Source organism: Bubalus bubalis, chromosome 8 (assembly GCF_019923935.1).
Source record: "Bubalus bubalis isolate 160015118507 breed Murrah chromosome 8, NDDB_SH_1, whole genome shotgun sequence".
NCBI classification, from domain to species: Eukaryota; Metazoa; Chordata; class Mammalia; order Artiodactyla; family Bovidae; genus Bubalus; species Bubalus bubalis.
The window spans coordinates 116722757-116741572 of record NC_059164.1 but is presented as its reverse complement, the minus strand read 5'-3'; the positions used below and the strand labels follow the sequence as shown (position 1 = coordinate 116741572).

Genomic DNA, 18816 nt, shown 5'->3' with positions numbered 1-18816 from the left:
TTCTGTGGAGAGAGGTTGGGGATCTCAATCAGGCCCAGGTTTGTATCCATTCTTTTGAGGCTTTAAGAGATGCTATGACTTGGAACCCAAGAATTAGCAGGAAAGCAGGAGCACTGATAACCCTTCCCCTGGACAGGGGGTGGTGGCTCCCTACACAGTTCAGCGGTTTACTGATCTCCGGCCCCCATTGCACCTGAAGCTACAAGACATCTGGTCACCACCCCGGGACTGACTGGCTCAGAACTGGGTGCCCCTTTTTTCTGTTTTTGGCATTGCTGTGCAGCATGTGGGATCTTAGTTCCCAATCAGAGACCAAACCCGTTCCCCCTGCACTGAGAGCTCGGAGTCTTAACCACTAGAATGCCAGCTCAGTTCAGTAGCTCAGTCCTGGCTGACACTGTGACCCCATGGACTGCAGCATGCCAGGCCTCCCTGTGCATCACCAGCTCCCGGAGTTCACCCAAACTCATGTCCATCAAGTCGGTGATGCCATCCAACCATCTCATCCTCTGTCGTCCCCTTCTCCTCCTGTCTTCAATCTTTCCCAGCATCAGGGTCTTTTCCAATGAGTCAGTTCTTCACATCAGGTGGCCAAAGGATTGGAGTTCCAACTTTAGCATCAGTCCTTCCAATGAATATTTAGGACTGATTTCCTTTATGATTGACTGGTTTGATCTTGCAGTTCAAAGGACTCATAAGTCTTCTCCAACACCACAGTTCAAAAGCATCAGTTCTCTGGCACTCAGCTTTCTTTAGGTCCAACTCTCACATCCATACTCGACTACTGGAAAAACCACAGCTTTGACTAGAAGGACCTTTGTCGGCAAAGGAATGTCTCTGTTTTTAATGTGCTGTCTAGGTTTGTCCTAGCTTTTCTTCCAAGGAGCAAGCGTCTTTTAATTTCATGGCTTCAGTGATTTTGAAGTGCAAGAAAATAAAGTCTCTCACTGTTTCCATTGTTTCGCCATCTATTTGCCATGAAATTATGGCACTGGATGCCATAATCTTCATTTTTTGAAAATGGAGTTTTAAACCAGCTTTTTCACTCTTCTCTTTCACTTTCATTAAGAGGCTCTTTAGTTCTTCTTTGCTTTCTGCCATAAGGGTGGTGTCATCTGCATATCTGAGGTTATTGATATTTCTCCCAGCAATCTTGATTCCAGCTTATGCTTCATGCAGTCCAGATTACTCTGCATATAAGTTAAATAAACAGGGTGACAATATACAGCCTTGATGTACTCCTTTACCAATTTGGAACCAGTCTGTTGTTCCATGTCTGTTTCTAACTGTTGCTTCCTGACCTGCATAGAGATTTCTCAGGAGGCAGGTAATATGGTCTGGTATTCCCATCTCTTTAAGAATTTCCCACAATTTGTTGTGATCCACACAGTGAAAGGCTTTGACATAGTAAATAAAGCAGATGTTTTTTTCTGGAATTCTCTTGCTTTTAATATGATCCAAATGATGTTGGCAATTTGATTTCTGGTTCCTCTGCCTTTTCTAAAGCCAGCTTGAACATCTGGAAGTTCTCGGGTCATGTACTATTGAAGCCTAGCTTAGAGAATTTTGAGCATTAGTTTGCTAGTGTGTGCAATGAGTGCAGTTGTGTGGTAGTCTGAGCATTCTTTGGCATTGCCTTTCTTTGGGATTGGAATGAAACTGACCTTTTCCAGTCCTGTGGCCACTGCCGAATTTTCCAGATTTGCTGGCATATTGAGTGCAGCACTTTCACAGCATCATCCTTGGGGATTTGAAATAGCTCAGCAGGAAGCTAGGGAAGTCCCCAAGCTTTTTTTTTTTTTTGGTTTCTGAGACAAAGGCACTTCCGAGCCAGGAGATGCAGGATCTCAAATGTCGTGTTAAAGCTGTTTTAACGCTGCTAGCGTTGGGTGACCTGAGGTTGGCGCATCAGAGAAAACATGACCCTTTTCTGTTCTACTGCTTTTTACTCCATGGCCTGGGAGCCCGGCTGGGGCAGGAGGGTGTGCCCTGACGTGGACTCCCAGCTTGGGATGCTCCTCCTGGCATCAGGACCTCCCAGCAAAGTCACACCGGGGACCACACCCCCACCTGGTGTGGGTTTGCAGAACAGAGGGAAGGCCAGAACCACAGGAGAGAAAAATAATGCCACGGAGAATGAGCTCAGTTTTGTTTTCAGTGTTCAGCCTTGTAATCGCCCCTCAAGACAGGGGTCCAGGAAGGCTGTGCTCCTCACCGTAACCTCCTTGGCCCCTTCAGTTTTCTCTGCTTGTGGATGAAAGATCAGTGCCCTGGGTCTGGGTCTGCTCACTGGTGACCTGCTGTCTCACTCAGCTCAGCGCTCATCATGGTAATGGGGGGGTGAGGTCCACCCAGAGGTGCTGTCCGGGCTGAGGACCAGGCCTCTTTGCAGGTCACCCCACACGCATCTCTAAGGACAAACCTTTGACTCAGTCTCTCTGTACAAATGGCCCTTCCTCCAGTCTCTGCTCTTTCTTAGGCAGAGCACAGAAGCAGAAAATAGAAAATCAGAGCGGGCAGCCCCTTTTTGCCGCTGCCATCCCGAGCGTCAGCAGGATCCTAGGCCATGAGGCCCCTCCCTGTGCACGCAGCACCCGAGGGCTCGGGGACGGGGAGAGTGGTGGCGCGTCTGAGGTGGGGGCACGGGGTCCTGAGGCCAAGACTGCTGGGCCTCGGTCCACGCTTTGCGTGCCACGGGTCTGGATGCCCGTGGCTGGCAGCCCTCTGATTCTGAGAGGACGGGAAGGGGTGAGAACGGTGAGAGGTCCTCAGGCTGGCTTTTCAAGGCGCTGCGTCGGAGTCCCAGCACTGTCTAGTAGCCCACCTGTAAGGAGGCTGCAGAGATTGGTCTGCGTTCCTTCAGTCCGCTTCACTTGTAAGGTAACCCACATGCTAAAACAGTCGGCGTCCATCAGAGGGAAAGACATCATGTCCTTTTACATCTGTGTGTCAAGCCGAACTCTCGAAGGGTCTTCCTACCAGTTACTTGCCCTGGTCAGGCACACGAGAGCAGCTGGGGCTTTCCTCCCAGGTTTATAGGCCAGGCCTCTGGAGAGCGAGGGGGCCAGCATGTGGTCTGGCCCAATGTAGGCTGTAGGCAGTGCCGACCAGGATAGAGGTGTTTGAGGGCGCCTGTGCAGGGTCGCCCTGGCTCGGACGGGATCACAGCACACGTGCACCGAGGCGCCAGCCTGCGTCTCGTGTCGCTCTGTGTCCCCTCATGACGGCAGGCCCTTGAGCAGCCCCGGTCACCTCTTGGGCGTGGGCTGCACTCGCAAGACTTCAGGCCGGGGCTGAATACGGTCTGGGACTGTGTTAGGAGCTCGGCAGCCAAAGTCCCACGGACCAAGCGGCTTAAACAGCAAAAGGTATTGTCTGCAGTCCGGGGCTGGGACTCCCGATCCAGGTGTGGGCAGGGCCGGCTCCTCCCGAGGCCTCTCTTCTGTCCGGTCGATGCCATCTCCCCCGCCCCTGCCCCGCCGTGCCCTCACAAGCTGTCCCTTTGCGCGTCTGTGTCCTGAACCCGTCTCGGAAGGACATTGGTCAGATCAGGTCAGGGCCCTCGGAACTGGTGACCTTAGCTTAGCTGTGTTGTTGTTCAGTTGCTCAGTCATGTCTGACTCTTTGTGACCCCATGGACTGCAGCACGCCAGGCTTCCCTGTCCTCCACCATCTCCTAGAGTTTGTTCGAACTCATTCACATCCACCACATCGGTGATGCCAGCCAACCAGCTCATCCTCTGCTGCCCCCTTCTCCTCCTGTCCTCAATCCTTCCCAGCATCAGGATTTTACCTTAATCACCTCTTTACCAGCTCCACCACCTGAGGTCTAGAGGAGCTGGGGGATGGCCCTGCTGGCCGCTTCGTGGGCCGCAGAACGGTGTGCCAACTGAAACGGCTCTGCCCGTGGGGCCCCGGCAAGTCGCCCCTGTCGGAGCCTCAGTCTCCCCACCTGGGAGGAAGTCTCCAAGGCCTTCCTGCCCCAGTGTCTGTGTGGCTGAGTCCTCAGCGTGATGGCCTGGCTGCATCACGGCCGTGGAAGGAAGTCTCTGGGCCAGGGCTACTCAGCCAGGAAAGGGGGCGAAACACTCACCTCACCCCCTCAAAACTATTGTTTCAGGATAAAATAAGGTAAGACGTGTCCCCAAACTGATGTTTAACAAACAATCCAGAGGGATTCTGCCATAGCTCACACTGGCCAGGAGCTCCCTTTGAACCGGTCCTCAGGACATGGGGCATCTTTGAATCTGCATGAATTTAAGTTTAGCTGCCTCGCAGTGAGTGTCCTTCATCGGAGGTCCAAGGGGAGACCGTCCTCAGCCTTCTGGATGTGCCCGAGCCCTTTTATCCCCAAGTGAGAAAGACAGGGGCTGTGCTGGGCTTGGACCTTGTACAAAGAGAAAGACGCTCAGAATTGCACACTTGGACACTCACATATACACACATGCACTTGGACACACACACTGAGACACTCATGCACACACACATGCACACACAGACATACAGACCCACATGCACATACACACAAGCACACATAGACACACATGGATACACACAGACACACACAGACTCACATGCACATACACATGCATACAAAGACACACATGGACACACAGACACATACACACAGGCACACACGCACATATAGATACACAGGGACACACAGGCACATGTGCACACGCACACATAGACATACATAGACACACAGGCACCCAAGGACACACACAGACACACACATGTACAGACCTGCACGCACATACATACACATATGCACACACATTCACTCACATATACACACATGCACATGGACACACACACATGCACACACAGATACACTCGGACACACAGACAGATGCACATAAGACCCACATGCACATATACACAAGCACACATAGACACACATGGACACACACAGACACATACACACAGGCACACACGCACACATAGATACACAGGGACACACAGGCACCCAAGGACACACACAGACACACAGACATACAGACCTGCACACACATACATACACACATGCACACGCATTCACTCACATACACGCAGCTGTGCACCAAGAATGTTTCTGAAGGATGGAGAGCTGGGCTTTAGGGTCTTGGGGAGGCGTTCTGGGGGAGGCGTCAGTCTTACTTTTTACTCTATGCTTTTGTTCCTTTCCGATTAAAAAAAAATCAGGTGAATGTGTTACTTTTTCCATTTAAAACTATTTTTAAAGAAAGGGTTTCCTTTGTGGCCAGCGGGACGTCTGTGTGCGCATGTCTCCGCAGAGAGGGAGATGAAACACCTCGAGTTTCTGCACTGACCCTAGCGTTCGTCCTTTGCCCCTGAGAGCTGAGACTTTCAGACGAGATCTCACAGGGGTGACGCAACTGGGAAATGCCACAGCAGACTTCCCGTGGCTGACTTTTCACTTCTATTCCAGGAAAGCAGTTTGCAGAAATGGTTAGAAATGGATACCTATTGTGTTTTCAGAAGCGAGACAGTGAAAGACTGGCAGATTTGGGAGGTGAGGGGCAGAAAATTGTAACATAAGGACACGGATATGTATTTATGTGATCTTTAGCTAAATTGATAGACAAGGAGTCATATTATCATCCACTGGGATGTATTGGCTCTCTTCCAGGCAGTCTTTTCCAAGTATTTCTTTGAATTTTTATTCAGAATCACAAGAAAGTCCCCTTTAAAAAGCCTGAATTAGAGAGGTAAGTTTGTCTGATACGGACATGGAGTTGAATAAATATTGTTGGCTGAATGAACACATTCCCATCACCTCTATCACCGCTGCGGTTCTTACTGCCTTTGCCCTTTTAAGCACTGCCACTTTCTTCTATTCCTTTTTTTCTAATCTGCAAAATCCTTCCGGGGTAAGCCAGCAGAGGTCAAAGCTCAGAAGCAGCGTGAAAAGGTCGCCCTAAATCCTCTCTTAGAGTGATTTTTAACAACGATTGAAATATTGTAACATTTTTCACATGGATAGTTGTATTTCAGTTCACCTAAAAATGTTTGAAAAGTAAACTTTCTTACAAGACTAATAGAATACTTTTTAAGATGAGAAGTCAAATGGTAGTGCCAATTTTCTATTTAATAATGAAAAGAAAGTATATATTTTTTAACTTTAGGAAATCAAATTAGGTTTAGTGACCCCCATTTGGAGTTCATTAACAGTGATCCATTATGCAATTTTTCTATACTTTCAAGTTTTCTACATTGTTTAGCTGAAAACAGGCTCCAGAATTTTTTAAAAATGTGATTGAAATTTTAGTAGTTTTGAATTCTAGGAAAAATTTCCCCCAAAATCACATTATTATTTTATTATTTCTATTTTTCTCACAATCTGAGGATATACTTTATGTTGACATAATACGTCCAGGAATAAAAATAGGAAACACTTGCAAAATATTTATTTCAAATAATGACTTTTTCTCAGTATTCAGATTAAAGGAGGCAAAATTTTGATGTTGTTTTCATAAATTTATTGTGTCATTTGTGGTAAATTGTGCTGCAGTCTTTGTATTTTTGCCCCCAAGGTTTTATTGATTGCACAAATGCACCTGTTTTAACATCAAATTTATGTAGCTGAAAAAGCTAATATTAATTCTGTTATATGTTGGCTGGCTTTGGCTCTCTGAACAAAGGCTGCTTAAAATCTCTCTTATTGATTAAGTCCAGATGGGATTCATTTTTTTCTGATATACAGAACACTGGAAAATTTATCAACCTTTGTTATTCTTCATCGAAATGAGCTTCTTTAGATTTCTAATTATATTGTCCAATAAAACTAAACCGTCAATGCTATTTGCATATTATATGAAGAAGTGTCACACAACAAACTCCTAGCAGTCAATTAACATAAAAGCTAATTATATATCTCATCAACTTACAAGAGTTGCTGAATTCATGGTCTCCCTGTTGTAGCCTAAAGCAAAGGGGGTTTGAATTTTCACTTCCAAATATTGACTTTTAACTAATATCAGAAGTGATTTCAGTATTTTTATGGATGAAAAGTTAGTGATTAAAGTAGATGTAATATTTGCTATAATGCAATTAAATTTTTTACATTAACGATACCTCCAGAAAGAAAACCTTTGCAACAATATGAAACTAAGCAGGTTAAGTTCTGGTTTCCTATCTCAGGGACATTCCAAAACAAGCATCCACATAAGTAAGATTTATTTGAGATTGTCAGGCTGTTATGAAGGAGACAGCACGCCACAAGGACACTTTTCACGTCCGACTGTACACTGTAACGTAATTGTATTGCTGCCTGATTGTGATAGCTATCAAGCAAGAAATTTGCTACAAGATTAACAGGGACATAGTAATGAACGAACAGGGAAAGCACCCTGTAATTGACTGTTATTAAAGTGTTGCCATAACGGTCTGGAATAATTCCCTAACTCCAGCTTTCTAGAGAAACTGAAGCCCAAACTTTCAGCTACCTTTTTCTGTTTTCAAGTTGGAATAAGAGTACCTCCTCCCATCCCCATGCCATTGCTCACAGAACAAGCGCATGGTCAGAAGAGGCCTAAAGGTAAAAAAAAAAAAAAAAAAAGAGTCATAGCTAGGTTTCAGAAAGAGAAAAGTTAGGATTTTACTCTGAGAGTGCACTGAGACAGTAAGGAAATCGTAACGGATTGTTTTTGTATTTGTAACTTACACCAAACGAGTCCATGTGTAAAAGTGATGGCTGGTGAATCAGTTTTCTCCCGACACAACGATGGCGGCCTTTTTCATTCATATTTTAATGAGGTTAGTATCTCTGAGACCCTCCTTCCAGGACGGAGGCAACGCTCCCCTAAGACTACAATAGGAGTTGCTTTATTGACAAGTACTATTCAAAATCTTCATAGTATAGAAAGAAAGCCTCGGTTTTATTCCACTTGTCTCAATACTTATTGCACTCTTAAAATCAAAACACTTTGAGGGGAGAAAAAGCCTCAATTATTCCCCGAACAGTCTTTAAATTTAGTGAAAGTAGTTCAGCTAAGTGGAATCATTTAAAACCCTAATTGTGTGCATTTTAAAAGTGGAATCATGTTAAACCCTAATTGTGTGCATTTTAATAAACGTATAAAGAGCTGCCATGCATAAGCATCTTTTTCTTTAAAATTTTCTCGCAAAATCAGATGCTTTGATTGGGATTTTAGGTCAATTTTTAAAAAAATATTCCTGTGGAACGAACTCTCCTAGTCTCCTGCTGTGTGTTTTTCTTTTTTGCTCTCAGTGAAGACTGTAAAACGGCATTTTCTGAGCTCTCTGCCAGCAACATGTCCTGCTCTTTCTATTAAAGAACGTTTACTAGAAAGAGCCAGCTAATTACATCAAAAAGCCAGTTAGCTTTCAAGGTGTATGAAATCCACAAAACTCACGTGTTGATCCCTGGATATCACATATTTGTGTTAAAATTGGTGCAATACTACTCTATTCAGACATACAAAATCCCACTTTCAAAACAAGAAAAACAATTCTGTTTCGTATAAAGTTATCACGTGGCGATGGTTTTTTGTTTTGTTTTAAAAAGCGCCAACCGGGAAATAAAATGGCTCTCAAAAGTAAGTTGTGGACGGTCTCACGTTATCAACGTTCTGATTTGTTCAGATCTGATATACTCAGGGTTTTCCTACGCCGCTCAGAACATCAGGTCTGTTTTAAAAAAGGATTTCGAAAGTGGTCTCGGCGCCACGGGAACTAGTGTGGTGTATTCGTCCAGGGTTCCCTCCAGCACGCAGAGCCTCTCTTTTCAGTGACAGCGTCTCCCCAACGCTTACTGTGAGACTGGGGACTGGGGAGAGGGCTAGGGAGGGGCAGAGAGAAGGCATTCCTGATGACAGGTTTCTAAACGAAAGCGCCAGCTCTTCACTTGGAGGTTAAAGCGCCGCTTTGTTGACATCCATAAAGTGCTAGGAGCCTCTTCATATGGACCAGACCAGGAAAGACACAGCAGCACTCGCCTGGCAGAATGAAGACCATACTCATTCTGTTCACGATCTGCTTGACTAATTGTAATTTAAGAACTGACTTCTCTTTTCTAGCTTTTAAGTCCCAACACGTATAATCTTTCGTCTCCGTAAGTCCATAAAACAGATTTGGTTGGTTAACCTATGTTTTTAGCTGTGTTTACAACTTATGAGGCTTATATGGCACAATTAGAAGTGTGATTACATTGTATTTCTTGTGTTTTTATTGTGCACTTTCAGCTACTTTTTAAAGGGTCTTCTGATCGTAGACATGAAAAAAAATCACTCCTTTAAAAAAACCGATATTTTAGCGAATAAAGGATGTTGCAGTAGACTCCAGTTTAACAAACGACTTAATTGCCAAGTTGACCGCAGGGGCCTTGAAAGCAGCTCGGAGTCGGTCTCCAGGTTCGCGGGGAGAAGGTGGGAAATTTCACCCCCACGCCCGTGCTGGGGGCGGTGGAACGTTCCCGCGGTGCCCTGTCCCTGCGCACAGAGTTGGCTCCTTGCTGGGACCGGGGGTGAGCGCAGGGCCGCCGGCGCGGTCGGGGCTGCAAGCAGGTTTGCGCTCAGGGGCGCGGGGCCCGGGCGGCGGGCGGGGCGCGGAGCCTTTGTGCGCCCGGAGCGCGCCCGTGAGCGCCGCGCGGTCGCCGGCACCGGAAGGGTTCACACTGCGTCTGAAAGGGGGACAATGGAGGCGCGGTATATGCACAGCGCCGAAATCGAGTTCATTTGTGATCCGGCCCCTTTCACCCCGGTTGTCAGGCAAACTTCCTACTTTGATCAGCAGAGGGTGGAGAGGCAGAAAGGCCCGCGGAGGCCGGGGCCGCGGCGCGCCCGCGGCGCCCTTGGCAGGTCCCCGCCCCCTTCCGGAAGGAGCCGCGGGGACGCGGCCTCCTGCACCTTGACCTGTCTAGACGGCCCCCGAGTAGGGTTTTTTCTTTTTTTGTCCCTGTTACCAAGGGCGCGGGGTGCTCTTTGACCCCCGCGCGGGGCGGACGTGGTGGTCACAGGGTCCCCTGAATCCTCGCCGAGGGAGAGGGGCGCGCGGAACCGCACACCGGCTGCTCCAAAGACGACGCGCCCGCGGCCGCGCCCCGCGAGCGGGGACACGCCGTCCGCCCGGCTTCTCCCCGCCACGCGGCCCCCGGCCCTGCCCAGGACCCCGGCGGCAGCCGAGGGGCCAGGCGGCTGCGGAGCGCGAGCCCGGGCCTGGGCCCAGCTCGAGGGGTGCGCGGCCGTAGAGACCCCCCGCGCTCCGGCTCCTGTCTGTCGGTTTCTCGCAAGTAAATAGATAATAACAGCCCTTCTCTGTGGCTCAGAGCCTTCTGCATGTTCCGTGATTTTCAGAAATTATCTCCTGTGGAAGGATAGTTGCTAGTTTGAATAGAAGTTTTGCTTCTGATCACTTTCAAACACAGGCACCTGTTAAAAACAGGAATTTAAGCTAACCTCTTAAATGCTGTAAATAATATAACTGGGCAGTAATCGGACAGGAAGACTGTCTGCACGCGTGAGGGGTGGGGGTGGGGCGCTGCCACGTGCATTCAGGGGACTGGCGCTTAAGTAACACTAAGTCAAGTTTCCTGCCTTTTTTGTTTTTCTTTTTTTCTTCATAGATTCCCTTAGCCCAGTCGGAGGCATTCCTCACAGACCTCCTGGACAAAGTGTGCGAGCGGATGAATGACTACAGACTCGAAGAAGACCCCGTGACGAAGGAGAAGACTTTCAAGAGATTTGCTCCGAGGAAAGGAGACAAAATATACGAAGAATTTAAAAAATTCTATTTTTATTCAGATGCTTACAGACCGTTGAAATTCGCGGTAAGCTCTTTTTCCGCAGAGGAATTCTATGCTCCGTGAACGTGTTTTTGGTACTTTAAAGGAATTTCTTGCTGTTTGGGATTTTGTTGAGTTTCAAGACAGGCCCATTAAAATGTTATCTGTTAGCCTTGTTGTTCTGCTGCTTTCTCGGTGTTAACCAGGCGCTCAGTGACTTGCCTTTTGCATCACTGGGGGGCCGTGGTATTTTCATCTCCGTGGAGACACTCAAGTGATATTTTCCAGAAAGTGTGTTACAAGTCCCAGTGACTTGCAGGCACCGTTTGCAGGTTGCTTTGCTCCCGGGGACGGTGGGGAAGGGGACTCAGTCGGTCCCATGGGCGGGCAGCTCTTATACAGGCTCCCGTGTCAGGCATCAGGGGCTGTGGTTCTGAGATTAAAACCTAAATTAAAATGAGTGCTGTTTTCAAATATGGGTAGCCACGCGATGGAGGGAGAGTGACGCACATCACTTTTTTCTCCTCGGGCTTCACAGAAGAGGGAGAATTCTTTCTGCTCCGGAGTTAATTCAACTACTTTAGCACAGACTTGGTTAAACAAAGGCTTAGGTATAGATCATTGGCCTTGTGGCACATTTCCTCCCTTCGTGATGTTTATTTTACTTGAACGGTGGCCTCTGACTCAGAATGTGCCTACCAAATATATGGCAAGAGATTTCACTTTACTTATGCTGTTGAGTCAGACCCAGTGGTGAGAAAGCCTGTTTAAGAAATGTCTGTGATTCACGCGGTGGCCAAAATGTCAGACATGCCGACCCCATGATAGAAGGGCTGCAGCTGACTTTGGAAGATTTTGTTTTAATTAAAAAGTCAAGGCAATAATGCAGGGCTGAAGATACTATAGCAGGGGGACTGCAGAGAGGAAGTGTGCTTATATTTCACAGGCCTTCCATAAGCACGTGATAGTGGAAGGTAAATATTTTTAAATGCCATTTAAAATTTTTTTGAGTCTCACTTAATGAACTTGGAAAATGAGTTCCAAGTCTCCAGTGAACACCATTTAGCATTACGGTTCCTATGAGTGTAAGCTTGTGTTTCCCCAAGGCAGACACGTACTCCAGTCAGAATTTAAGGATTTCAGAAGCATGGGTACATTTGAGCACCCTCTTTTCAGAAATGTCAGATTTGGGGGCAGAGGGTGGGGGGAGCGAAGTGAAATTATAGATGGATCTCTAACTGTTAGAAAAGAAAGTTTCCCAAGTGACTGACAAGCCATTATCCGGAGTGCAATGGAAGATGCGTTTGTGTTTTCATTGCTGAGAAAGCTTAATTGTTTTCACATTTCAGATCCTGCTTTAGAACCGCAAAATGGATTGTTATGTTAAATATAAAGGAAGCTGGTTTAACCATTTAAAGGAGCCATGTTCTTTAAAGTTTCCAAAAAAACAAAATAACAACAACAAAAACCCACCCAAAAAGCGAACACTTTTCAGCTCCATAAGTAGGAGCGCCCCCACTCCTGTTCCTTGAATTCCATTCCAGTTTGAGGAAGAGGAACAAATAGGAAGAAGCATTTTCCTGCCTTACCCTCATCTTTCAACATGACTAATCAGCCAGCTGCAATTAGCATTCTAGGGAGAGGGTTAATCCAATGCAATGATGTCTTAAACCAAAAGGGCTAATAAAAATGGCCCACCTTGGTAACATGATGTTTTTAGCTAATAAAACGGTGACAAGCCCTTCCTAGCAAGGTGTCCTTTGAGCGCACATCTACCCACGTCTGTTGTTGTTCTGTTCCTGCAGTGTGAGACTATAATAGAAGAGTTCGAAGATGAAATACTTTCACTTATCACCCAGGAGGCACACCAGCTTGCTGACACGCTGTGCGGTGAAAAGTCAGGTACTGTGTCTGATGTGGCATGTGCCCTCTCCCAGGCCCACCCCTCTCCCGCTCAGCAGCTTTTTTAAATTTTTTTCAAACCGAGCCTCTGTCTCCCTGCCACTGGCTGGTCTCCGCTGAATCAGAGAGGACTCCGTGTGAGCGGAAGCAGACAAGCAAACCGCAGGGCTGCGAGGCCTTGTTGCTTGCACTTCTGCGCCTCGATGGTTTTAAGTGAATTCAAACATGCTTGACTTCCAGCCGGGAAGGAGCAGAGGCTTGGTCAGCCCTGCCGGGATCCAGAGCACTTCTCCTTTTAAACTTCTAGAGCTGGGTTCTCCACCCTGGACCAGGGAAGGATTTCTTTATGACTTGCCTGCTCACCTTCCCCAACAGAGAGTGGGGTCTCTTTAGTAAGAAATTTGTAATGTTTTCCTCTTGGTTTATTTGGTGCTGGAATTTTTTTTTCAAGTTCCTTTCCCCAAATATCTACTTCTTAAAACATTTTTTTTCTGGTGTGGAAAATAATATTTGATTCGTATGTATGTACACATACATACACACAACCAGAAGCTAGAAAACACTACCAAAACAGTGTTTCCTATATACAGAGTTGAAACACAGGATCACCCTGAGACCCCCTGCTTAAACACAAGCCTTTTAGCCTGTGTCATTTTGATACTTTAAAATAGGTTTATAAGGATGTAGGACAGGTTGCACATTGTTTTCAGATATCTTTGAAAAAGTGAGCGTCATATATGGAGACGATTGAAAGCTGGGGAAATACTTTTATGCAATTACGGAAGCTTCAGATGTTTAGCATTCAGCAATTGTTTATAATAATATATAATATACCTGCATCCATAGGATCAAATTTAGTGCCAAAGTCCTTAACATAATAGTTACTGCGATTTGAAGATAAATATTTGTCATTCGAAGTTATTGAAGAAGAAAGTAGTAGATTTCCATTAACATGGCCAAGTTTTCTTACTGAGTAGCTGATAGGGTTGCTCTCTGTTTAAAATCCAGTTTGGTTGGGAGTTTGCAGAGCATGGTGAAGTGATATACTCAGGATATAGCCAGGAATTGCAGAGCTTTTTCCACTGGTTTTGGATATGTACTGTTGTAAATGGTGAACATCACATAATTGAAGTGAACTTCACATCATCACAGTTTCCCAAAGAAATTACTTTTGAAGGTTTTCAAGCAATTCAGAGATGAATGTGTCTGTTAGGATGTAAACAAAAACGTAATGAACGAGATTGGGAATGTTTGTTTTTCTGTTTTCCCTCAAAGAGTTTGGGCTTGTCATAATCGTCTTTGCTATGTGAATACCCGCTCAGATATTATGGAAGTCTCTAGAAAGTTTTGCCAACTCTTTATGGCAGGAGTTGCTTCAAATAATAAGATTCTGAGGAAACACTGTTTCCAAGTGCAGCAGTTTGGCTTAATTTCAATTATAGTAACTATCTCTTTTCATTCCTTCCGTATGATTATAATTGGAAATAAAAATTAATAGTATCCTGAAGAAAATACAGTGTAAAGCATAAACTTAAGATATGTGCAGTATTACTAGTGTAGAATAAAACACGATCAAGTCATTCTTAACAGCGTCGATTTTTAAAAGACTGATTAAGTGTTTACATTGTAAACCTAAGTATCAGTGCTCCAGACCTATTGCGAAGGCAAGGGAGCCACTCCAGAGGCTTCTCCGCCACATGGCCGCTACCTAGTGAAGTGGGGTGAGCGTCTTCAGGCTGTTTCTCTGTGAGACATACTTACGGGTACTCTAAACATTTATAAATAAAAACTAGGAATCCGTCAATTCTAAAAAGAGGCAAGAGTCCCCGCCCCTCCTAACTGCCCCCCCCCCACCCGCATCATTGAAGTAAGTAAACCACATAACAAGGTCAAGGGTTTTCCAAACTTAAAAATTATTGTCAGGAAAAAGCTGAAGTGACACAGTAATGAGAATAATCCTAATTCATGATGCAGCCAACAAAGAAATAGTATGTTTTAACATATCGAGATGGATTTAGAAATCTGTGTAAAAGGTGAGGCTCTCGTATCGTAGAGAAACTCCAGATGCTTTTAATGTATTCTGAAATACATGCACAGTAAGTTTCCTATGACAGCATGAGGGTCAGCCTCTGTTCTGAAAAGATGAGGCTTTGTTTTATCCTGTTCTGCCACAGCTTCGCTGCGATCCCTCTGCACGTTTAAATGACGCTTTAAAGAGATGACCGTGTGTGTGCGTGCGTGTGTGTATGTACCGGAGGTTATGAAACTACATTGACCAATACTTTACCTGTGTACTATGAACAAACACTAGATTGAGGGCTCGTAAAATGTCTACATTGCTTTTAGGGAGATTAATAATCTTTTCAAAGATAGATATTTTTAGAACTAGAAGTTTGGTTGGAAGGTTAATATACTTTATATACACCTTATAGATTTGTGTGTGAGAGAGAGAATTTTGCTTTTTTTCTAGGTAAGGTAGACCTTTTCACTTTATTTTTAATAGTTAGCACGGGAGCAGATCAGTGCACATTCACAGACTTCAGCATTTCAGCTTTAGAGGTATAAATGACCTGGGAAATTTCTGTAAGGTATTTAGAGTGTACATCATGGTGATTTGATATGTGCATCCATCTAGTTAATTAACACACGTATGATTGTTTAAAATATAGGAGTCTAAGGCCCACCCCTGTACACAAATAAATGGGGAATAATGGAGAAAACCTATGTTAAACTTAAGATGACTATGTTTGGCTTTAAAAATAATACTTCTGTGAGATTGTCATAACGTGTTACCTTTTCGATGAGTGGGAAGCATCTCAGTGAGGTGCTGTGGGTCTGCAGGTGGACCTGCAGACAGCAGTCTTATTCAGTGGCGAGAAGAAAAACTATCAAGTGCACTCTGTTTTGGGGGCATGAGACAGCAAGAGTGGTAATAGGTTATTTCTTACGTGTCTCCTTTCTTTCCTAGGCAGAAAATAAGAGTTCATTAGACTTTCCTAGTTGAATGTTTTGTAGCACATGACCCAGGCTTCTCCAGATTGTCATTTTAATGTCTTGAAGTAAAAATGGTATTTTAAAATCTTAATAAGATACAAGGTCATGATTAAAAAGATGGCTATATTTCACTCAAGGTTAGACATGTCACTCTAGATTATGGATGAATGGATTCTTTGGTTTGTGGAGGTATTCATTAGGAAGAGTGAGTTTATAAATATAAATACATAAATATGTTTTATATACACATCACTTCTGCTTTGGTATCAAATCTTAACATTTAAAAAAACGAGACCAATAAGAATTTGTGGCATGAACATTTTGAATGGCCACCTAAGGAATAAGGTCTCAAGTGTTCTGAAATGGTTAGTCTGCATTTAAAGTAAAAGCATTTTGACCTTTCTGTATAGACTTTCAAGCATTAAAGAGGGTAGTAAATTCTGATATTAAAAATAATTACTTTCAAGGGTAATACATGATACAAAACAACACAAAGGCTAGCCTATTTCCTATTTTAAATAAATTATGTAGCTAGAATAATCCATAACCGAGTCTAGAGAGCTGGCATTCATTGCTTCCAGTGGGAAATGTGCTAGGGATTCAAGCCTCTCCGCACCTTGGGTTAAGTGCCCAGCGCACTGATTCCCTGTCTCAAGTTTTCCTTAAATACTCCCATGGCCACAGGCAGGAGGACACAACCCATGGGCTTTGTTTCAAATGCTCCAGGAAAAAAGGCTGGCAGTGCCATTGGAATAGCTGTGGTTGAGCAGTCTGCAGCACAATCAACTGCCTTCTTCCCTCTACAGAATAAACTGCCTTCTTCCCTCTCCTTGTGTGTGTTTGAAAATGTCCGTAAGAAAGTTTTTTTTCAGTGTGCTTCCACAAGAATGTGCTTTTGCAGAAAGTGAGCGACCTGTGGGCTGATGTTAAATGTGAGAGTGATGCCATCTAATTTTTTTCCCCCAGGTCTGTGTGAAACTCCCACTAACCATACTGAACTCTAGGAACACCGGCGCTGATAGCAGAGAGGACTCACGTCACAGCGCCTAAGGTCAATGTCCGTGTTTCTGTCTTCATGTTTCTTCACGAGAAGAAGCGCTGTGTCTCTTTTTCATACTGCAGGGCCTCGTGTTTGATACTTTATTGAATATCTCTTCTTTGGCATCTTGCAAGCCCCACTTCCTTCTCCAGGCATAGTTGAGGAGTACATGAAACAGTTACCTTTGTGGATTTTGGTATTTACAAACAGGCTTGGCAGGAAAGCATCTAGTTTAGTAATAGGACAAATGTGAAGACATTTCATAGATGAAATAAGGATTTAGTAACATGTGCTGCATAGTCCATGCACATATAGAAGTATAGTGTCCTGTTTGATAAGGACTTGGTTTGATTTCATAAGTACTTGATTAGTCATGAAATTAAGAAAATGCATCGCCAAATTCCAGGCTAATTTTCCTGGGCTATATGGCTATCACCGAAAGACACGAATTCACTTTATGTCAGGAATGAAATTTAAATTTCTAGAAACCTTAAGTTTAAATACTTTCTAATTCCTAAAATTTAACCAAATGCATAAAAAGCAGTGAACACTTTTATAGTTAACAATTATATTGGCCTTTCTAACGCAAGCATTCTGAATTGAAATGATTTAGAAAGTTGATTTATTATTCATGTATTTATTATCGTGTATTCTTAAAGGCTGACACCAATAGACACGTTTATTTTGCTGCAGACTCTCCTGTCATGCTTTGTTTTTTAAAGATTTTCACCTAACATTTAGCATGTAGATTTTACTGCTGCTGCTGCTGCTGAGTCGCTTCAGTCGTGTCCGATTCTGTGCGACCCCATAGACGGCAGCCCACCAGGCTCCCCCGTCCCTGGGATTCTCCAGGCAAGAACACTGGAGTGGGTTGCCATTTCCTTCTCCAATGCATGAAAGTGAAAAGTCAAAGTGAAGTCGCTCAGTCGTGTCCGACTCTTCGCGACCCCATGGCCTGCAGCCTACCAGACTCCTACATTCATGGGGTTTTCCAGGCAAGAGTACTGGAGTGGGGTGCCATTGCCTTCACCAACTATTGTTCTGTCTATGGATGTTTCTGTAGGTGTGGAGATGGAAGGAAAGGTGGAAACTTACAGAAAATTGCCTTTTGACCACCTTAATAATGGAGTGTAGTAATCTCACTCTTAGCGATTTCATTGTCTTGGGGAATCTAATTTCTTGGAGATTTCACTGTCTCTGTTAAATTTACATTTAGTGGAATAAAACTTTAATTGTTTAAAATGTAAGGGCATGCGTCACACACACGTTTTAAAGAAGAAACTCTCATTGTTATCGCTGAGAAATTTACGAAGTGGGTTGATGTTCCGCCTCCAAAAGCAGAAACTATTTGCCTTGTGTTACATGGTTACCTAGAAAGCACATTACTTAAACCATTTAGCTGACACTTTGGGAGAAAACAATTTGTAAGTTTAGAAAAATTGGCCAACATGAAGAGAAGGAGGTTTCCTTTCTCCCTTTCCCACCTCAACTTGTGTTAAAAGTCAGGCTTCTATATTAACGTCATTCATTCACTGAGAAACTTTCTGATTTCTTAGCGGATTCAGTAGTGTGTGGAGCCTACATATTATAACCCAATGCATCTGTACTGCCTGCAGCTGACAACAAATGGAAATGGCATTTAAGAATCATTCGCGTCATTTTTCAGGATGGTGGGAAAGCTGCCTTAAAACATGGTGCCTAAAACTTTAGTAAACTCACCTATTCAAGTTTCGTTCACGTATCAGATAATAAGCCATAAACGTTATCCTACCTTCGACTTCCTTGGTAAACACACTAAACTGTTTCTTCACGGGAACACGACAGAGACACTGGCAGGAAGTCCCCGTTGAAACCGTAACTCGTGTGTGTGTGTGTGGGGCGGGGTGTCGCTGGCAAACCCTCACACACGGACAGTGCCCGTGCCAGTCGTAGAGTTTAAGAGAGTGTGGGCTTTGGTTTCCACCCTGAGCGGCCATGGGGAGGCCTACCTTCCCTCCACCGACGGGTGTTTCTCGTGGATGTTGATGCTTCTGCTGTGACGAGAACCACACGCTTTGCCTCTGATGGTGACTATCTCAGGTTTTGCTCAATATGGCTATTCAGTTTTTTTCTTATTTCCTAGTAAAAATAATCTTGT

At 44.6% G+C, this 18816-nt stretch overlaps 1 protein-coding gene across 2 annotated transcripts; it reads left to right on the top strand.

Annotated features, from left to right (window-relative positions):
• Positions 1 to 9694: 9694 nt before the first annotated feature.
• On the top strand, positions 9695 to 17410 carry CNPY1 (canopy FGF signaling regulator 1). Of its 2 annotated transcripts, none has more exons than XM_006077317.4 (4): positions 9695 to 9894; positions 10586 to 10789; positions 12550 to 12646; positions 16607 to 17410. In XM_006077317.4, the coding sequence occupies exons 2-4, from the start codon at positions 10646 to 10648 to the stop codon at positions 16642 to 16644; spliced, it is 279 nt and encodes a 92-aa protein (XP_006077379.1). In that variant the 5' UTR covers positions 9695 to 9894; positions 10586 to 10645; the 3' UTR covers positions 16645 to 17410. The 2 variants fall into 2 exon arrangements, with proteins under 2 accessions (XP_006077379.1, XP_006077378.1); XM_006077316.4 differs by having other exon boundaries at positions 9778 to 10252.
• Positions 17411 to 18816: the final 1406 nt, after the last annotated feature.